General features: G+C 40.9%; 1 protein-coding gene across 1 annotated transcript in view; it reads right to left on the bottom strand.

Annotated features, from left to right (window-relative positions):
- Positions 1–19,516, bottom strand: part of RYR3 (ryanodine receptor 3) — a 626,301-nt gene that overhangs the window by 433,006 nt on the left and 173,779 nt on the right. Inside the window, 1 exon segment of the mRNA XM_049899608.1 lies at positions 16,261–16,380. Within this exon segment, the coding sequence (XP_049755565.1) occupies positions 16,261–16,380 (120 nt within the window).

Here is a 19,516-nt window from a genome sequence, read left to right as displayed (position 1 = left end):
CCTGGGAAGAACTGGAATTATAGAGCAGTGTTTTCCAAAATCAAGCATAGTTAAGACTGTATCCCAACCCTTTAACTTGATGAATTCCTATAAAGACCAATATGAAGTGAGCCTTTCAGTCCTGCCTTCACATGACTATAATAGTTCCTGGTTCAATCTGAACAATAAGCCAATGTACAGTGCCTCTGCTCAGTGCAGAGTGTCTACATTGGCTCCCTAGGGGCCCCACCACAGGGCAGCCCACCCATGCAGGCAGGACTGTATCGAACACTCCCAGCCGCCTCTGTTCACCCTCACATGTGGGACAGTAAGACGTGAACTTGCAAACAACTACCTACCACTGCCAGGCACTCTGGCAGCTAAGAAAAAATAAATGGCTAGTCTTTCAGAATAACCTCCCAGCCTCGTTTCCAGAGCAGCTGAACTCTTCGAGGCTACTGTTATGTCCACCGTTGTCCAGAGGACCTCAGGGCTAAATCCACGAAGGCTTGTACCCGGCTTTCTTTAGTCAACACTCGTAGTGGAAATTCTCTGCTGTATCATTTTTCCTCTTCTGTATTCTCATCTCCTTAATGCTCCCCCTTCCAAACCTTCTGGAACATCTATTCCGTATTCTCCATCATCCCCTACCTGCCTTCTCCCTCAACACCACCTCCTGCTTCTGGCCAGAACAAATGAAACCCAGCTCCTCCCAAAGGACCTGCTTCCCTTGGGGACCTCCCAAGTACAGGATGCTCATTCTCTCATACCTCACGTACCTCAGGCTTAGAAGGTAGGGTCTGTGTCCTTCTCACATCCAGGACTGTTTCCAGATTATTACTCTTTTACAAGTTGTTAACTTCACCTCTCCTCTTTGCTGTTTATGCATTTCCTTGACATTCCCTTCCTTCAATGAAACTTCTGGCCCCTCTTCACTCCCTGTCCTGTGATCCTGATTCACATGAAAAATCCATCTCATATTTAATGGCCTCCCAGTTATTTTGCTTCCTCGTCATCAATACTCTCCTATCCTCCCCTCCAGCCACCCTCTCTCCTGGTCATACACCTAGGGGTTGTCTTCTGCCAAAACTGCTCCACCCTGAAACTCTTCATTGAGACACCCACTCTCTAACCATCCATTCACCTTCCAGCTTGCATGCTTGCACACTCAACTACTCTCATTACTATTTATAAGCCATATACCTTTTCACTATCAGCCCCATCCTGTCTTTAGTTTTCTTCTTAGCAGCTTTAATTTCAAGGTTCCATGGTCCAGCATTGTAATCACTCTTGTCAATATCCTAAATTCTCTTGCCCTTTGTCATTTCTTCACACTTGCCTGGCAACACTTCAGTCCAGGCTGAATTTAATGATCTGCTTTCTTCCTGTCTGTGTTGGGAATGCTGAGGGCAGCTGCAGAAAATGACACAATCCAGAAAATTGGTGGCACTAAAAATTCATGGTCCCAACCTCAACTGGGCCCTCACACTACTCAGCAATCTTACTACTCTTCTCTAGGAAGCTGACTCTGGCTTTAGAACTTTAAAGCCTACAGATTCATCACCACCCTCTCCTTCTTCCTTCCTGCTTGACGGAGTATCAGTTCCTCCTTTATTTGAGCGTCAATTGTTAACAGCAGTCCTTTCTACCATTTCAGCAATTTTTCAGACTCAGTCCTCTCCTGTACCCTTTCCCCTTCTTTCTCCATTTGCACCTCCCCATCAGCATTTAAGCATGCTCCAGTCCCTCCTATTACAAAACTCAGCAGTTACTGATCTTTCTCTTTCAGAGATGTCTACATTGGTTGTCTCTATTTTCATATTTTCTTTTTACTCCTCACCGACCCTAAATTGGTTTCTGCCTGGATTACCCCATTGAAAGAGCTCTCACCACGATCACCATTGACCTATATGTCACTACATCTAACGGACACACTCTAGTCCTCATGTTACTTGACATTTAAATAGCATTCTACTCTATTGGCAATGTTTCTTCTTGACACAATTCCCTTACTTTCTGTGGTTGTTGTAATCATCACACCTGCCTAGCTTTCCTCTGATCTCTTAGCATCCTCCTTCTCATCCTCTGTGGGTGTTCCTCTTCCTCCACTCATGCTTTAAATATTGACACAGTCTAGACCCTACTCTTCTTCTTAATCTACATTTTTATGCTCACTTTCATAGGCTGATTTGTAATCCTTAAACCAGTAACTCCTAAATATTATCTCTATTCACAGTGCTCTTTTGAACTCTTAATCTATATTTATAAGTCTATAAAAACTTCCACTTAGATGTCTTACAGGGCTTTTGAATTCAACACGTTCATAAATTCCATCATCATCCTCTGTCCTAACTTATTCTTTCTTCAATATACCCTATTTTGCTAAATGATATGCCATCTACAGGCAGCTAAAACCTGCAGCTCTAGAGTCATTCTTGACTCCTCACACTCCATATATATATGCTCCATATATATATATACATATATATATGGCACAGTGGTTAAAAAAGCTCAGCTACTAACCAAAAGGCTGGTACTTCAAATTCACCAGCAGCTCCCTGGAAACCCTATGGAGTAGTTACTCTATCCCACAGGGTCGGTAAGAGTTGGAACTGACTCGACAGAAACGGGTTTGGGGTGTTTTTTTTTTTTTTTGATATATATATATATATATATATATATATATATATATATATATATATATATATATATATATATATATATATATATAAATAAACATGTATATCTATATATACACACATACATATGTATTATATACACATATATACAGTGTATATATATAACATGAAGTTTTGGAAGTGTTGTGTGTATATATCTATATATACACAATTTCTGAAAGTTCATATTATCCTCAAACATGTCCAGGTTCCATCCTCATTACTTCAAAATCCATATCCTTACCTTTCTCTTTCGCATATGCCAAAGTTGTACTCAATTTAATCCCCTCACTAATATTGCTATCTAATAATTCTCTATATCTTTTGCAAAAACTCATTATTTCCTCTTTCCCTTCTGCCTTGAAACATGCTTGTATCTCTCCCATCCTGGAAATTGCCTATACGACTTAGATTCTGATTCAACTACCAGTCCCTTTTTTTCCTTTTAATACTCAATTTCTTCAAAGAGAGAACACTCCCTGATGAGGTTCTGGTTCAGGTAACACTGGATAAGCTTACAGGAAAATAACCCTCCTGCCACAACAATGATAAATTCTGGAATGATATAAAAAAATAACTACTTGAAGGACCTGGAAAGCAACCTGAAGTAGACACAAACTTGAAGGAATTTGACTTCTTGAAAGTAGGGAAGGTAACTAGGTGATATGTACTTTTAATTGGCTTTTCTCTCAAGGGCACTCCTCAGCTTATAGGACCCATGGAGTAATACAGCTCAAGTGAAAAGCTTCATTGAAGTCAAGAGGCCTGAGACTGTCACTGTCAGAATGTCTGGAAACTGGAGAAGAGAATGCTAGAAAGGAGGGAACCATTGCAAATGAGGAAAGACCAAATTCACATGCCAATCCCCATCAAATATTTGGCTGATTCATCAACTGTGCATGTGCAGGGTAACATTCCAAGTAATCCAATGGAAAACAACAGCTATAATGCTAAATGGCTCAGTAAACATTTCAGCAGCTAACCAATTATGCAGTGACAGAATGTAGTTGCCATGGATTGAATTGTATCCCCCCAAAATATCTGTCAGCTTGGCTAAGTCATGATTCCCTTGTATGATTGTCTACCATTTTATCTTCTGATGATTTCCCTATGTGTTGTAAATCCTATCACTATGATGTAATACGATGGATTAGTGGTAGTTTTATTGATGAGGTCTACAAGATTAGACAGTGTCTTAAACCAATCTCTTTTGAGATATAAAAGAGAGAAGTGAGCAGAGAGACATGGGGACCTCATACCACCAAGAAAGCAATGTCAGGAGTAGAGTGCATCCTTTGGACCTGAGGTTCCTGAGCTGACATGTTCCCAGGCCAAGGGAAGACTGATGATAAGGACCTTGAACTGACAGAGGAGAGAAAGCCTTCTCCTGGAGCCAGCTCCCTGAATTCGGACTTTTAGCCTACTGGACTGTGAAAGAGGTTCCTGCGAGGTGAAGCTCCTGGACCAAGAGAAGACGGATGACAAGGGCCTTCCCCCAGAGCCTACAGAGAGAGAAAGCCTTCCTCTGGAGCTGATGCCCTGAATTTGGACTTGTAACTTATGAGACCGTGAGAGAATAAATTTCTCCTTGTTAAAGCCATCCACTTGTGGTATTTCTGTTATAGCAGCACTAGATGACTAAGACAGTAGCGTTCAAGTCTTGCTATTTAGAGGGGCTTAGTAAATACCTCAGGCTTTTTATTTTAACCCAGAAAGGCTGTATCCCAAAACCAACTATTATGACCTAAGAATTAAGAACAAAAGTAAAATATATAGACCAAACCTACGCAAGGTCAAGGAGATCCGCCAGTAATGTAATTGCCTGCTGGAACACTTTTCAGAACAGGATGACAGAAACCAGAAAAACTACAAAATATCATCCTCAGTTTCTATTATACAATTAAAAAACTACTAGATACACAAAAAAAATAGGAAAATGTGACTCATAATCAATAGAAAAAATTAGTCAATTGAACCACATCACAGAAAATCCAGATATTGCCATTAGGAGTCAGACTTTTATATATATAGACAACATTTATAGGAAAAGACAGATGTAATGGCAGAAGAGAGATAGAATATGTATACCTTAAAAATAAACTAAAAGAATTTTAGAACTGAAAAATACAATATCTGAAATAAATTCATTGGAAGGTCCTAATACAACATTGGACGTTCAAGAAAAGAACATGAAGACAGGTAAATAAAAAGTATTCAAACAGGTTAAAAAAAAAAAAAAAAAGAAGAGTCATAGCCACCTATGGGACAATATAAAGTATAAAAAAAAATAGTAATTAGAGTTTCAGAAGGAGAGAATGTGGCAGAAATAATGGCCAAAACATTTCCAAACCTGATGAAAGCAACAACTAAATGATTCAAGAGGCTCAGCAAAACTTGTTGTTAGGTGCTGTCGAGTCAGTTTCCACTCATAGTGACCCTATGTATGATAGAACGAAACACTGCCCAGTCTTGCAGCACTCTCACAATCATTGTTACATTTGAGCCCATTGTTGTAACCACTGGATCAATCCATCTCATTGAGGGTCTTCCTCTTTTTTGCTGACTCTCTACCTTGCCAAGCATTATGTGCTTCTCCAGAGACTGCTCCCTCCTGATAATATGTCCAAAGTCTATGAGATGAAGTCTCACCATCCTTGCTTCCAAGGAACACTCTGGCTGTAGTTCTTCCAAGACAGACTTGTTCATTCTTCCCGCAGTCCACAGTATACTCAATACTGTCTGCCAACACCATAACTTGAAGACATCAATTCTTCCTTGGTCTTCCTTATTCACAGTCCAGCTTTTGTATGCATACGAGGTGATTGAAAATACCATGGCTTGGGTCAGGTGTACCTTAGTCCTCAAAGTGATAGCTTTGCTTTTTAACACTTTGAAGAGGTCTTTTGCAGCAGGTCTGCCCAATGCAATACATCGCTGAATTTCCTGATTGCTGCTTCCATGGTAAGATAAGTACAAAGAAAACTACTCTCAAATCATTCAAATTCCTGAAACTCAAAGATAAAAAGGATTCTAAAACCTTCAGAGGAAAAAGAAAAAAAAAAAACTTGCTATATACAGGGAAATGATGATAAGAAAGATAGAAAGATATCTAACTTTTTGTCAGAAACAACAGAAGCCAGGACTGGGAGAGTTTGTCTCCAGCAGACCTATACTACAAGACATGCTAAAGAATATTTTTCGGGAAAAAGCTACCAGATGGAACTCTAGATCTAGGGGAAGGAATGAAGATCACTAAAAATGGCAAATACGTGGGTACTATGAAAGGCTGTTTTTTCCTTTTCTTAATTTCTTCAAAAGACAATTTTATAATTTAAAACAAAAATCAGAATGTATTACCAAGTATTAACTCCTCAAGAAGACCAAAAATCCTAAATATATGTATATCAAATAACAGAGCTTCTAAATACATGAAACAAAAACTGGCAGAACTAACGACAGAAACAGACAAACCCTCATAGTTTTTAACATCCGTCTCTCAATAAATGATAGTGCAAATAGGTGAAATTCAGTAAGGATACAGAAGATTTGAACAACACCGTCAACCATCTTGACAGTCCTAAAACACTGCACCCAACAACTGCAAAATACACGGGTTTTTTCCTCTTTTTTCAGTTACACACGGAATATTCACTAAGATAAGCCATATATGCTAGGCCAAAAAATATGTCCCAAAACGTTGCAAAGGACTGAAATCAGATTTTAATAATCAGTAATAATAAAAATCAATATTCCAGAGATTCGTTTTACTTTAAACCATCTGCTCATTGCTTAACTCTTTTCATCTAACTTACTCTCTTTGACTCTCTTTAATATTCCACTTTTAGAGGTTATAACGTCCTCCTGATCCTCAAATCCAGGCCATTCAAAGATTCAATTAGTTGAATTCATTTGGCACAGAGGTAACTTAATTGCGGCAAGCAACGTTTCCAGAGGACCTACTGTGTGTCCAACCCTGTACTAGGGATAATACTGCTCGAATAACACTTCTGATGTGTCAGGCATTATTGTATGTACTTTATAATTATGAAACTATGCAATTTAATTTTCATAATAATCCTATGAGATGGGTACACTCTTAAAAACGAAGAAACCGAGGCAGCAAGAGGTGAAATCATTTGCCCATGGTCACACAGCTATTATTAAGCAGTAGAGCCAGAATCATCAACCCAGGCAGTCTGGCTCCAGGGTCATGTTTAGTAACCACTGTGCTATGCAGAGACCTTGACTTCAGGGCTCACAGGCCAGTCAGAGACAGGAGAAAAGACAGGTAGGCTGAATAATCCAGTACAGTTGATGTCTTGACCCCCACGGTGTCTCTGTCTTGTATCTCAAAACAAGAGGCACCTGGTAACCTGCTTTACCCCACTTTATAAACCCATTTGCAAAAAAAAAAAAAAAAGATAAAAAATTAGTTGTAAAATAACTGGCAATGCCTCATGTGTTCTCTCAGATCATTTGCATTTAATAGTTTCCGTTTGATTTAAGCAAAAGATATACATTTCTAACTTTGGAATATCAGGCTTTCTTAGGGCACCTGCGGAAAGGTTTGTGGCAGAGAGGGGGAGGGAGATCTGCCAAATTTCCTACATCGACCTCCCAGAAAGCACGGGAACTATTTTCATTTTCAAAAGAGGAGGTAAAAATATTAAAATTTGTCCTGGAAGATACAGGTCACTTTAAAAAACTGGATTTTTCAGGTGGACTAAACCATGATCAGTAAGACAGACAAACTGTTCCCCATGGGAGAGGTGGAAACTTCCTTCCTGATCATCTAGAGCCCAAATACTAGACATGCCTCTGGCTTTTAAAGGGCACGACTTCAAGGACATTAGGGTAGGTTGTTTCGCTTGACCAGTTTCCACTGCCTCATCACTAAAATCAATCAAACAAACGAGCAAGCCTTGATCTGCTGAAACTGATTTTCAATAAAAATGTCCCCTTACTCCTCCTACTTCTTGGTGATGATCTAATATTAGGAAGATGGAAGCTGGATTTGAAAAGGTGCTAGAAAGACACACCTGACGAGGTTACCCAAAAAGTCAAACCTATTGCCATCAAGTCAATTTCACCTCAGCAAAACTGTAGGAAAGAGTAGAACTGCTCTATAGGGTTTTCAAGGAGCAACTGGTAGATTCAAACCGCCTACCTTTTGGTTAGCAGTGTAGCACACTGTCGCTCTTAACCACTGCATCATCAGGGCTCCAATAAGGCCACAGCAGTTAAAAAAGTGCCATCAACAAAGACTACTTTGGGAAAAGGGTTATGACGCTGCTCTTTGGCATGAGAATTTGACCTTCAGTTAACTCTCCAGTTTTGTTCTTGGGGTACTTGATCAAACATGGCATGTTAATTGTACTACCAGGCAACATTGCTTACTGTGAAAATGATTCCTGATCGGTAGACTACACACGAGGACTGGGAAAGCAAATACTTTATAGGAAGCCACACGATTAGGATTCCCTGAGTGTGGCGACTCTTGTAGCTGGGACTGTCCTTTGTGGGGACCCCAGAAGTTGTGTCTATGGAGTTGTTACAAGAGATACTGGCTCCTGTGGCACATGAGGACTTTAGGCCAGGGTGACTTTCACATCTGCCTGATGTGGACCTCATCTCTGCACCTGAGCTCTCATCTGAGGAAGGGATGGGGGTCAGAAGGCAGCCCCTGACTGCTGCAAGGATTCCCGCAGAAAAGGAATGCCTAACACTGCCCTGGTGCCAATGTGGTCTATGAGGGTCTCATGAGTCTGCATGCTGACTTGAACCAGAGAAGATTCCCCCAGTGGGCAATGCAAATTAAAAACAGATGAGATATAATTTTAAGGACTAGAGGAAAGCAGTGAAATTCCTGGTGTCTGGGAACAAATTATCAACTTCAAAAATGACAGTATAAAAATTTGCTGCTATAGACAAGAGAAATGTTTCTTTTCCATGTTTCCTGGTCTCTACTTATAGCTCTGAGTCTTTCCTACAACACAAGATGCCTTTTCGTTCCTGGCACTGTGCTCATTTGAAAGGGAAGCTAAGAGACGATACTTCCATCAATTAGGATCAGCAGTTTCAAGAGCCCTTCAAGGGCACAGTAGGTCATGGGACACTAGAACCAAGGTCACAAGAGCTCCCCCAAGGGCTGAAGAGCCTCTGCGTCTATAGCAAGTGTAGACAGTCTCACACTTTTGCTTCTTACTCTTCTACCCTCTTACTCCTTGCTTCTGTATGACCTTCTTTTCTGAGGGCTCACACATTAAGAATATCTTTTGGGTACCATATCTTGTATCTTCTTTCTCTGAGGTCTTTCTTTTCCTCAAAGACCTACTCAATTTTATCTGAGTCACAACTAGCTTGAAACACCCTTGACTAAGGGTGCCCAGGGTCACTGGTTAGCTCTGGAGGCAGCTGATAGGAATGGTGTTTGATGTCTGTACCTCATGTTCACTGCCAGGCTTGGGAATACAATTTCCCACCTCACTGCATGACTTACGTTAGGTCCCAAGAAACTAAGAATGGCACAGCTGGTTGTGAAATTTGGTGGTAGAGTATTAGTGGAAATAGCTAGTGAAAAGGGAGGGAACAGGCAGCCAGGATAGAGGCATGAAGAGTTGTAGATTACTGCAGGAAAGGCTACAGCATCCAGAAACTGGGTTCAACTAGCAAGCTGCTACCAGGAATGGTGACGAGAAATTCTGAATACCTACTCTCTTCCTTCCATGAACCTCACCCTGTTCCTCTGCGAGAAATCTTCGTAGTATAGTTTCCTCATTTACATATACCTTTTTTTTTTTTTTTTTTAATGTAAAAACAAGGGAAACCCTAGTGGCATAGTGGTTAAGTGCTATGGCTGTTAACCAAGAGGTTGGCAGTTCAAACCTGCCAGGTGCTCCTTGAAAACTCTACAGGGCAGATCTACTCTGTCCTATAGGGTCTCTATGAGTCGGTATCGACTTGACGGCAGTGGGTTTTTACGTAAAGACATACTCATGCACTGATAGTGGGCATGTCAACTGTAACAACTGGTAAATTCTTTTCCCAATGTAGTTTAATACTCTCCATATTACTGACACCATTAATTCTATTCCTGGATATTAACTCTAGAAAGTAATAATAGACAAAAGGACATGCATGAATTTTTTTTAAATAAGCACCTATGTTGTTAGGTGCCTTGTTGCGTCAATTTCAACTCATGGCAACCCTATGTACAACAGAATGAAACACTGCCTGGTCCTGTGCCATTCTCCCAATGATTGCTTCGTTTGAGCCCACTGCTGCAGCCACTACGCCAATCCATCTTGTCGAGGGTCTTCCTCTTTTTTGCTGACCCTCTACCTTACCAGGCATGATGTCCACCTCCTGAAAACATGTTCAAAGTACGTGAGACGAGTGTTGTTGTCCTCGCTTCCAAGGACAACTCTGGCTGTATTTCTTCCAAGACAGATTTAGTCGTTCTTCTGGCAACCTATGGTATATTCAGTATTATTCGCCAACACCATAATTCAAATGCATCAATTCTTTTTCAGTCTTCCTTATTCATATTCCAGCTTTCGCACACATATGAGGTGATTGAAAATATCATGGCTTGGGTCAGGCACACCTTAGTCCTCAATGTGCCATCTTTGCTTTTCAACACTTTAAAGAGGTCTTTTGTAGCAGATATGCAATACATCAATGGAATTTCCTGACTGCTGCTTCCATGGGTGTTGATTATGGATACAAGTAAAATAAGATCCTTGACAACTTTAATCTTTCCTGTCTATCACGATGTTGCTTATTGGTCCAATTGTGAGGATTTTTGTTTTCTTTGTGTTAAAATGTAATCTATGCTGTAGGCTGTAGTCTTTGATCCTTATCAGTAAGTGCTTCAAGTCCTCTTCGCTTTCAGCAAGCAAGGTTGTGTCATCTGCATATCACGGGTTGTTAATGACTCTTCATCCAATCCTGATGCCCCATTCTTCTTCTATATACTCCAGGTTCTTGGATTATTTGCTCAGGTACAGATTGAATAGGTATGCTGAAAGGCTAAATCCCGATGCACACCTTTCCTGACTTTAAACCATGCAACATCACCTTGTTCTGTTCTAATGACTGCCTCTTGATCTATGTACAGGTTTCCCGTGAACACGACTAAGTGTTCTGGAATTCCCACTCTTTGCAATGTTATCCATAATTTGCTATGATCCACACAGTTGAATGTCTTAGGATAGTCGATAAAACACAGGTAAACATCTTTCTGGTATTCTCTGCTTTCAGCCAAGATCCATTTGACATCAGCAATGATATCCCTCATTCCACATCCTCTTCTGCATCCAGCTTGAATTTCTGGCAGTCAGTGTAGCACTGCAACCATTTTTGAGTTACCTTCAGCAAAAATTTTACTTGCATGTGATGTTAATGATATTGTTTGATAATTTCCACATTCTGTTGGATCACCTTTCTTTGGAATGGGCACAAATATGGATCTCCTAGCCAGGAAGCTGTTTGTTGGCCAGGGAGCTGTCTTCCAAATTTCTTGGCATAGAAGAGTGAGCACGTCCATGGTTGTATTCGTTTGCTGAAACACCTCAATTGGTATTCCGTCAATTCCTGGAGCCTTGTTTTTCGCCAACGCCTTCAGTGCAGCTTGGATTTCTTCCTTCGGTACCACTGGTTCTTGATCATATGCTATCTCTTGAAATGACTGAATATCAGCCAATACTTTTTGGTTTAAAAAAAAAAACCAAACCCAGTGCCGTCGAGTCGATTCTGACTCATAGCGACCCTATAGGACAGAGTAGAACTGCCCCATAGAGTTTCCAAGGAGCGCCTGGCAGATTTGAACTGCCAGCCCTTTGGTTAGCAGCCGTAGCACTTAACCACTACGCCACCAGGGCTTCCCTTTTTCTTATACAGACTCTGCAATCCTTCCATCTTCTTTTGATGCTTCCTGCATCATTCGATATTGCACCTCAAAGTTTAAATTTTTTCTTCAGTTCTTTCAGCTTGAGAAATGCTGAGCATGTTCTTCCCTTTTAGTTTTCTAACTCCAGGTCTTTGCACATTCCATTATAATACTTTACTTTGTCCTCTCAAGTCACCCTTTGAAATCTGTTCAGCTCTTTTACTTCATCATTTCTTCCATTTGTTTTAGCTACTCTACTTTCAAGAGCAAGTTTGAGTCAATTCTGACATCCATTTTTATCTTTTCTTTCATGCCTTTTTAATGACCTTTTGCTTTCTTCATATATGATGTCCTTTATGTCACCCCACAACTCATCTAGTCTTTGGTCATTAGTGTTTAATGCATCAAATCTATTCTTGAGATGGTCTCCAAATTCAGGTGGGATATACTTGTCTAGTCTGGGTTTCTAGAGAGGCAAAACCAGGCAAGGGCCTATATACTTAGAGAGAGATTTACATCAAGGAAATGGCTCATGTGGTTTTAGAGGCTCAAGGCTTCTCCTGACTCAAGTAGGTTCAGGGGCTTACAAACACAAGATTGGCAAATCAGACAATAGGCCTCTGGCTCACAGAAAGCTGACAAATCCCAAGATCAGCAGGTAAGCTTCTAGTTCAAGTCACAAGAACTAGAGGTAAGGTGAACAGGAGCCAGCTTTAGGATCCAGAGTGAGCAAAAACGCCCAAGCCTTGCCAGAGAGTCCACCTATATTGGATGAAGGCCACACCCCCAAAGAAACATCCTTTCAGTTGATTGGCTACTCACAGCAGATCCCATCATGGAGGTGATCACATTATACTGTATCTCATCATGGAGATGATTATATCATTATACAACAGCCAAACTACATCATAGCTGCCAACTGAGAAATGGCCTAGCCAAGTTGACACACAAACTTAAGGATCAAAATACTCAAGGTCATATTTTGGTTCTTGTGGACTTGTTTTAATTTTCTTCAGCCTCAACTTGAACTTGCATATGGCAACTGATGGTCTGTTCCACAGTCAGCCCTTGGCCTTGTTCTGACTGATGATATTGAGCTTCTCCATCGTCTCTTTCCACAGATGTAGTGGATTTGACTCCTGTGTTTTCCATCTGGTGAGGTCCACGTGTATAGTGGCCAATTATGTTGTTGAAGAAAGATTTGGGCAATGAATAAGTCATTGGTACTACAAAATTCTATCATTCAATCTCTGGAGTCATTTTTATCACCAAGGTCATATTTTCCGATTACAGATCCTTCTTTGTTTTCAACTTTTGCATTCCAATCATCAGTAATTATCAATATATCCTGGTTACAAGTTTCATCAATTTCAAACTGCAGAAGTTGGTAAAAATCTTTAATTTCCTCATCTTTGGCTTCAGTGTTTGGAGTGTAAATTTGAATAATAGCTGTTATTAACTGGCCTTCTTTGTAAGTGAATAGATATTATCCTATCACTGACAGCATTGTACTTCAGGATAGACACTGAAATGTTCTTTTTGACGATGAATGAGATGCCATTCCTCTTCAATTTGTCATTCCAGGTATAGTAGACCATATGATTATCTGATTCGAAATGGCCAATACCAGTCCATTACAGCTTGCTAATGCCTAGGATATCGATTTTTATGTGTTCCGTTTCATTTCTGAGAGCTTTCCATTTTCCTAGATTCATACTTCACACGTTCTAATGTTCCAATGATCAGTGGATGTTTGCAGCTGTTTCTTCCCATTTTGAGTCATGCCACATCAATAAATGAAGGTCCCAAAAGCTTGACTCCATCCATCCATGTCATTGAGGTCGACTTTACTTTGAGGAGGCAGCTCTTCCACAATCATATTTTGAGTACCTTCCAACTGGAGGGGTTCATCTTCCAGCACTGTATCAGACAATGTTCCACTGCTATTCATGAGGATTCCACCCGCCAATTTTTTTTTCAGAAGTAGACCGCCAGGTCCCTCCTTCCTAGTCTGTCTTAGTCTGGAAGCTCCGCTGAAACCTGTCCACCATGAGTGACCCCTGCTGGTATTTGAAATACTGGTGGCATAGCTTTTAATATCACAGCAACCAGCCAGCCATCACAGTACAACAAAATGACTAATGTGAGGAAAACCATGTATAGCAATATGGAAAATGGCTGAAACACTAAAGAAAAAAGGCTGAACGTTTGAATGTCTACTCCTATGTGAAAACATACATGCGTATTTGGACAAAGGACAGAATAAAACAAAAAATGAAAACAGTTGTGGTACTGTGGTGGAATTATGGATGACACATTATATCTCTCTAAAAAATTCTTTGGCCTTATTACTGTGTTTTAAATTTAATATTAAAAATTAAAATAAACACTATAACTTAGCCAAATGAATGTTAAGACAAATATTTTATCATTCCTAGTGCACTTACGAGCAGTATGAGTCATCATTTGTGGAACTGGGGGATACAAAGAGGTTGCAATATGCAGTTGTTTAAAACCTGGCTTAGGTAAGAAAATTATGAATACAGAGCTAGGTTTACACTTATGTAGTTTTGTAGTTGAAAGACTATATAAGCCAAGTTTCTCATTTTGAAGCTTAAGATATTATAAGCTCAAGGGCTGATCCATTATCTTTTTGCCTTTTACACAAAATCAGACCTTCTAAGTCAAGAGGGATAATAATATATATTTAGTTTTATTACCGTCAATTCAAGTGTGCTATGTTAGGCTCAATACTATGTACTGTAATATTTATATCACTTTCTCTTCACGGTATCCCAGAAATTTAGTTAGTCTGATTTTACAGATCAAGAAATTGAATTCCAATTTAAATATCTTGCCCAAGGTTAAATACCAACACCAAAAAACACCGAACTCATTGCCATCGAGTCAATTCTGACTCATAGCAACCCTATAGGACAAAGCAGAACCGCCCCATTGGGTTTCCAAGGTAGATCTGAGCTGCTGACCTTTTGGTTAGCAGCCAACCTCTTAATCACTGTCACCAGGGCTCTTAAAATAGCAATAGTCAATGGTTATAGAGAGCTACAATGTGGTAGACAATTTTCATATATTAACTCATTCAATCCTAATGATAAGGTTATAAAAACAAAACAAAACCGGTTGCCACTGAGTTGATTCCGACTCATAGCGACCCTATAGGACAGAGTAGAACTGCCCCATAGGCTTTCCAAGGAGTGGCTGGTGGATTCGAACTGCTGACCTTTTGGTTAGCAGTCATAGCTCTTAACCACTATGCCACCAGGGTTTCCTAATAAGGTTATAAGGCAGTTACAATTACAAAGACCCATCAAGCAGGTGAAGAAGATAAGGCCCAGAAAGGTGAGGTGTCTTTTCCATGGTCATGGCTTAACTAGTAAGTGATGGAGACAGGATTCAAACCCAGACTCTTTGGCTCCAGAGCCTGTGCCCTTAACCACTCTGCATACCCCATTCAATGAATGACTAGAAAATGATTCAGGTCCTCATTCAGGCCCATACTCTTTCCACTACACTACACTGCACCTCATTTTGCAAATAAGGAAACTGAAAACAAGGTTGAGTGACTTGACCATGGTCACATGACTTGTCAATGGTTGAATATTTACTTCTGGCTTCTAATCTAATAATCTTCCTATTATTCCAGACTGCTGGGAATGAAAAGAAAAATAACTGGCTAAGAACAAAAGCAAATGAGGACAGACCTCAGGGAAATCATGTCTAAGACCTTAAAAAAGATGAAAATCTCCCTTGTCTCTTTCCTCAGCCATTTATTTCAACATGACTCTATAAGCACTGGCCACGCATCTGACAAATGGACATCGTACTCGTGGCTCAATGTCCTACGTGGGAGGAACAGTGATGCTAAGGCTAAAGGCTTCTGGGAAAGATGGTCATCCCAGGGCACATTTATATCCCAGGGAGTCATTTGGACTCTACACGTGTGTCTGTGTTGTGCATGTTTATTTGGAGAAATGGCATTTCAGTCAGGTAGGCCTTTTGAAAATGTAACCACTTTCTTATACATAAAAAAAGTTCTGGGAGCAAAACTAAGTTTGGAGAGCTTGCTAGAACTGAGGAGTACTATCAGTATGCCAAACACCCAGATCCACTTGACCGATGGATCATGAAAAGCAGAAAGAAACACAGCCTGAAAACGGGGGAAGAAAAGTTCAGCTGAAAAGCCATAGCGTTACGTGCCCCCACACAGGCAGAGGCCAGAGCAAACATTCCTCTCTGCTTGTGGGTCACAGTGGGCAGACAGCGACAACAATCTCAGCGCAGTCAAAATTCAAATGGGATACACTCGTGGTGATACACAGGCCCAAGCACCCACGAGTCCCTGTAGGAATAAAATGACAGCTGGGAGTAAAGAACCTGCACTGAAACAGATTTCTAGACTGACTTAACAACCAAAAAAAGGAGTTGTGAGCATTAAAAGGACCTCCTCCATCAGAGCTGATAGTGATAAGGCATCACCGGTGTCCTATGAACACTGGCAGACAGGAGCACCTCTAATCCTGCACACTGTTCCACGTTTTCTGACTTGGGGAGAGCTATGTTTTCAACCTGCTCTGCTCTTCATTTTAAAAACAAATGGGTCCTTTCAAATCCCTTCCTCATCACCATCTGCGACAGCTCCTTCCCCTAAATGACTGGGAGGCCAAGGGGAGAGTGTGGGGCAATCAACCTCACCTTGGCTTCTGACGTTGGCTCCAAGAAGCACAGGCGATTCCCAAGTCCCTCAGCTGCCAGGCAGAACTTCCTTTGCTCCTTGTGAACGCTCGCAATGCACTGGAGTACCACTTCATCTTCCTGCCAGGAGAAGAGACACACGTGAGTGGTACGGACTATTCCCCCCCAGGTTAAACCAGGCCCTCAAATCACTTTGTTTAACCTGAATTAGGTAAGCTGGGAATCTCTAATGAGAGGTGAATGTCTTTGAATATTATTAGAGGAGAGTTTTTTTTTTTTTTTTTTGGTTTGTTTAACTTTTTAGCTATACTCACGTGGCATAACTAAGCACCTACCATAAGCCCTCTACTCAATTCTGGAGTAGAGTCAGTGGGGGTAGGTACATGGAATGGATAAATTATATATACAGCATGGGCCTCACTTCTGAGATGTAAACAATGCATACAATCTAGGTGAGCAGAAAATCTCAGAATGTGAGCAAATATAAAAAGAAATCTAAGCAATCTCCCCAAATATGAAATAAAACAGTCAGGTGTGATTGAGGAGACCAGAGACTACAAAAGAAATCAGAGCAGGCTAGGATAAGTGGAGGGAAAGTCTGTGTCTTGTCAGGTTGTGGAGGAAGCACCAGACATATTTCACTGGCATGGGGGTCTGTAGTGGATAACACATTTGCAGAAATGATGGAAGAAGGATGTGGGAGGTAGACACACGGGAAAGGAGGAGTAAAAGAAGCACTGAAGATCCAGATTTAAAGGATTTGATGGTCAAGTAGAAAAGCCATTATGAATTCCCAAGGAGGGGACCTACTTCCTACTTAGCATTTTCAGAAGAACTCCTGCTGAAATTCCAGAGACCTTGTTTTAACAGCATTTCTCTTATTGATTGTCCTGCAACAGAGGCAGTTGGCCATTTACATTAACATGCTCACCTCTTGCACAATCCTCCTTAAGGCTGAGAGAGAAAATATTTTCCTTACCAACCCCTCCATTTTTTCTCCTCCAATCTGTCAGTCCATGCTCCCTAACCACCACCACTTGACTTCGAGTTTCAAACATCAAAATACTTTGCATCTCTGTTAGCCCAAAACTGAAATCATTCCCAAAGCCAACTCTTCAGACAAAGATTAGACTGGACTATAAGATATAAAATGATACTCGTGAAGAGAGTGTTTCTTAGCTCAAGTAGACACATGAGATTAAATGGGCAGGTCCTGTCCAGAGGCAAGATGAGAAGGCAGAGGGAGACAGGAGCTGGTTGAATGGACATGGTAAATCCAGGGTGGAAAGGAGTGTGTGGTCACATTATAGGGAGAGCAACTAGGGTCATATAACAACGTGTATATACATTTTTTGTATGAGAAACTAACTTGAACTGTAAACTTTCACTTAAAGCAGGAAAAAAAAAAAAAAAAAAGCTTTGCAGATATGGTTAAGTTAAAGGAGGAACCAAAGAGGAGAACCAGTTGGAGCTTCCTCCTTAGAAACAGCCCATCTGTTCCTTTGTCTCACTCCATGGCCCCTGAATATCAGTGTTTGTTCTGCAGTGTTGGAAAAGCAGATTAAACAGAAATGATTTTTCTTAAACTGTATCTGTGATGTGCCTAGTCATGTGGAAAAAATAAGAACCTACCACCTAGTAGGAGAGTGAAGAGATTCCATAGTACCAGACCAGCACTAAGATGTCTGGTAGTGCCCACACGTAGAGGAGGGGCTACTGGGGATTTCGAGAAGCCACACATTGCAGATGTAGGAAAAGAAGTTTGAGGAAAAAAAAAAAAAACCAAACAACTCCACAGGTGTACTAGCACTGAAATGTCACTGTTGCTCATCAAAGACAGTCAGAAGCCTTTGTTTATAATGAAGTCAGAGCTCACCGGTCTTCATCTGAATTGAGATAGAAAAAAACCCCAGAATGACACTGCTTTCAAAATGTAGATTCAAATCTCTTAAGAGAATGAAGTTTTTCCCCAGGTGGTTTCCCCCTAAACACTATGTCCACAGAGGCTGATACCATCCCCCTAAATTGCAATGGTAGGAGGGAGCACTTAGTTGTCAAGGTGACTAAGGGCTACTATTAGCATTTGGGAGCAGGGGCCAAGGAAGTCAAATGGCTTGTAATGCAAGAAGCAGTCCTCAAAACACATAATTTTTCTGTCCAAAATGCCAAGAGCAACCCCACTGAGAAATATTTAAGTAACTTCTACCTACACACAGCTCACCATTAAAAATCGGCATTTAGAAACCATAGGGGTCTGATTACGGACCAGACTTTTCACAAGCCTAAATTTTGTGAGTTATGTTTTCTTTCAATGTGCACCTTTGAGGGTTTCTTTCCATGACCTCCTCTCCTATTCCCTTTCCGCCCCAAGGTGCCTAGGCCACGTTGTCTTCAGCTTGCATTGGCTGCTGTGGGGTCTCTTGACTTATCTTCTGAAATTTATCTGTCTTATAATTGGCTGCCAATCAACTTACCTACCCGAATGCAATAAGTATTTGCTGAATAGCAGGCCTGCACCAGCACTTTACTAGGTCAGCACTCTGGGTAACATCCAGGTGGGTGTGACACTCTGGGCCAAATTTACCCTTCTCCAAACACTGTTCACTTTTTTCCTTGTTCTATCAGGTGACTTCTGCTCAGTGCTGACCTGGCTGCAGACACCACCTGGAGTGGCAGCCTGCACCTGCCTTAGTTCCAGACAATAGCTATTATCTCCACAAACCATGACTAGACAGACACGTGGAAACTCTGAGTGCGCGACACTGAAATCTCGGCAGCAAAGTTCCATTTGGAATCATGAGATGAGTTAATTCAACTCATCCCCTTACTTCTCTTCCTAAGGAACACTGAACATAAGCCTCTGCAATTACCTGCCCTCCCTTGTTTACTCATCTCTGTGTTGCTCTGCACTTCTCTCCCTGTGACATATTCTCTCTCCCTCCACCCCCGCCCCATTCCTTTATATCAAACCTGGGCATTGCCCTGAGGATACCACTTCTAAGAAAGCTCCTTTAATTAGAACATACAACTTCTTTCATATCTTATATCTATTCTCCCCAGAATCTAGAATTCTCCTAGAATCCCCCAATGCCAAATTCAAACCATCACTCTTCTACCCAAAAACTCCAATGTTGAAGAATGTGATAGCCAACTTCCACGTATTTTTTTGGCCATCTGTCAACATCGTCGATAGTTTTCCTACCATTTATCTCACCCGAGGTGCAACCCAAAAATAGGATAAGAAATTAGTGCTAAT

Source organism: Elephas maximus, chromosome 10 (genome assembly GCF_024166365.1).
Source record: "Elephas maximus indicus isolate mEleMax1 chromosome 10, mEleMax1 primary haplotype, whole genome shotgun sequence".
Taxonomy (NCBI): domain Eukaryota; kingdom Metazoa; phylum Chordata; class Mammalia; order Proboscidea; family Elephantidae; genus Elephas; species Elephas maximus.
Note: the sequence above shows the minus strand (reverse complement) of the source record. Positions and strands in the feature narration are given on the sequence as shown.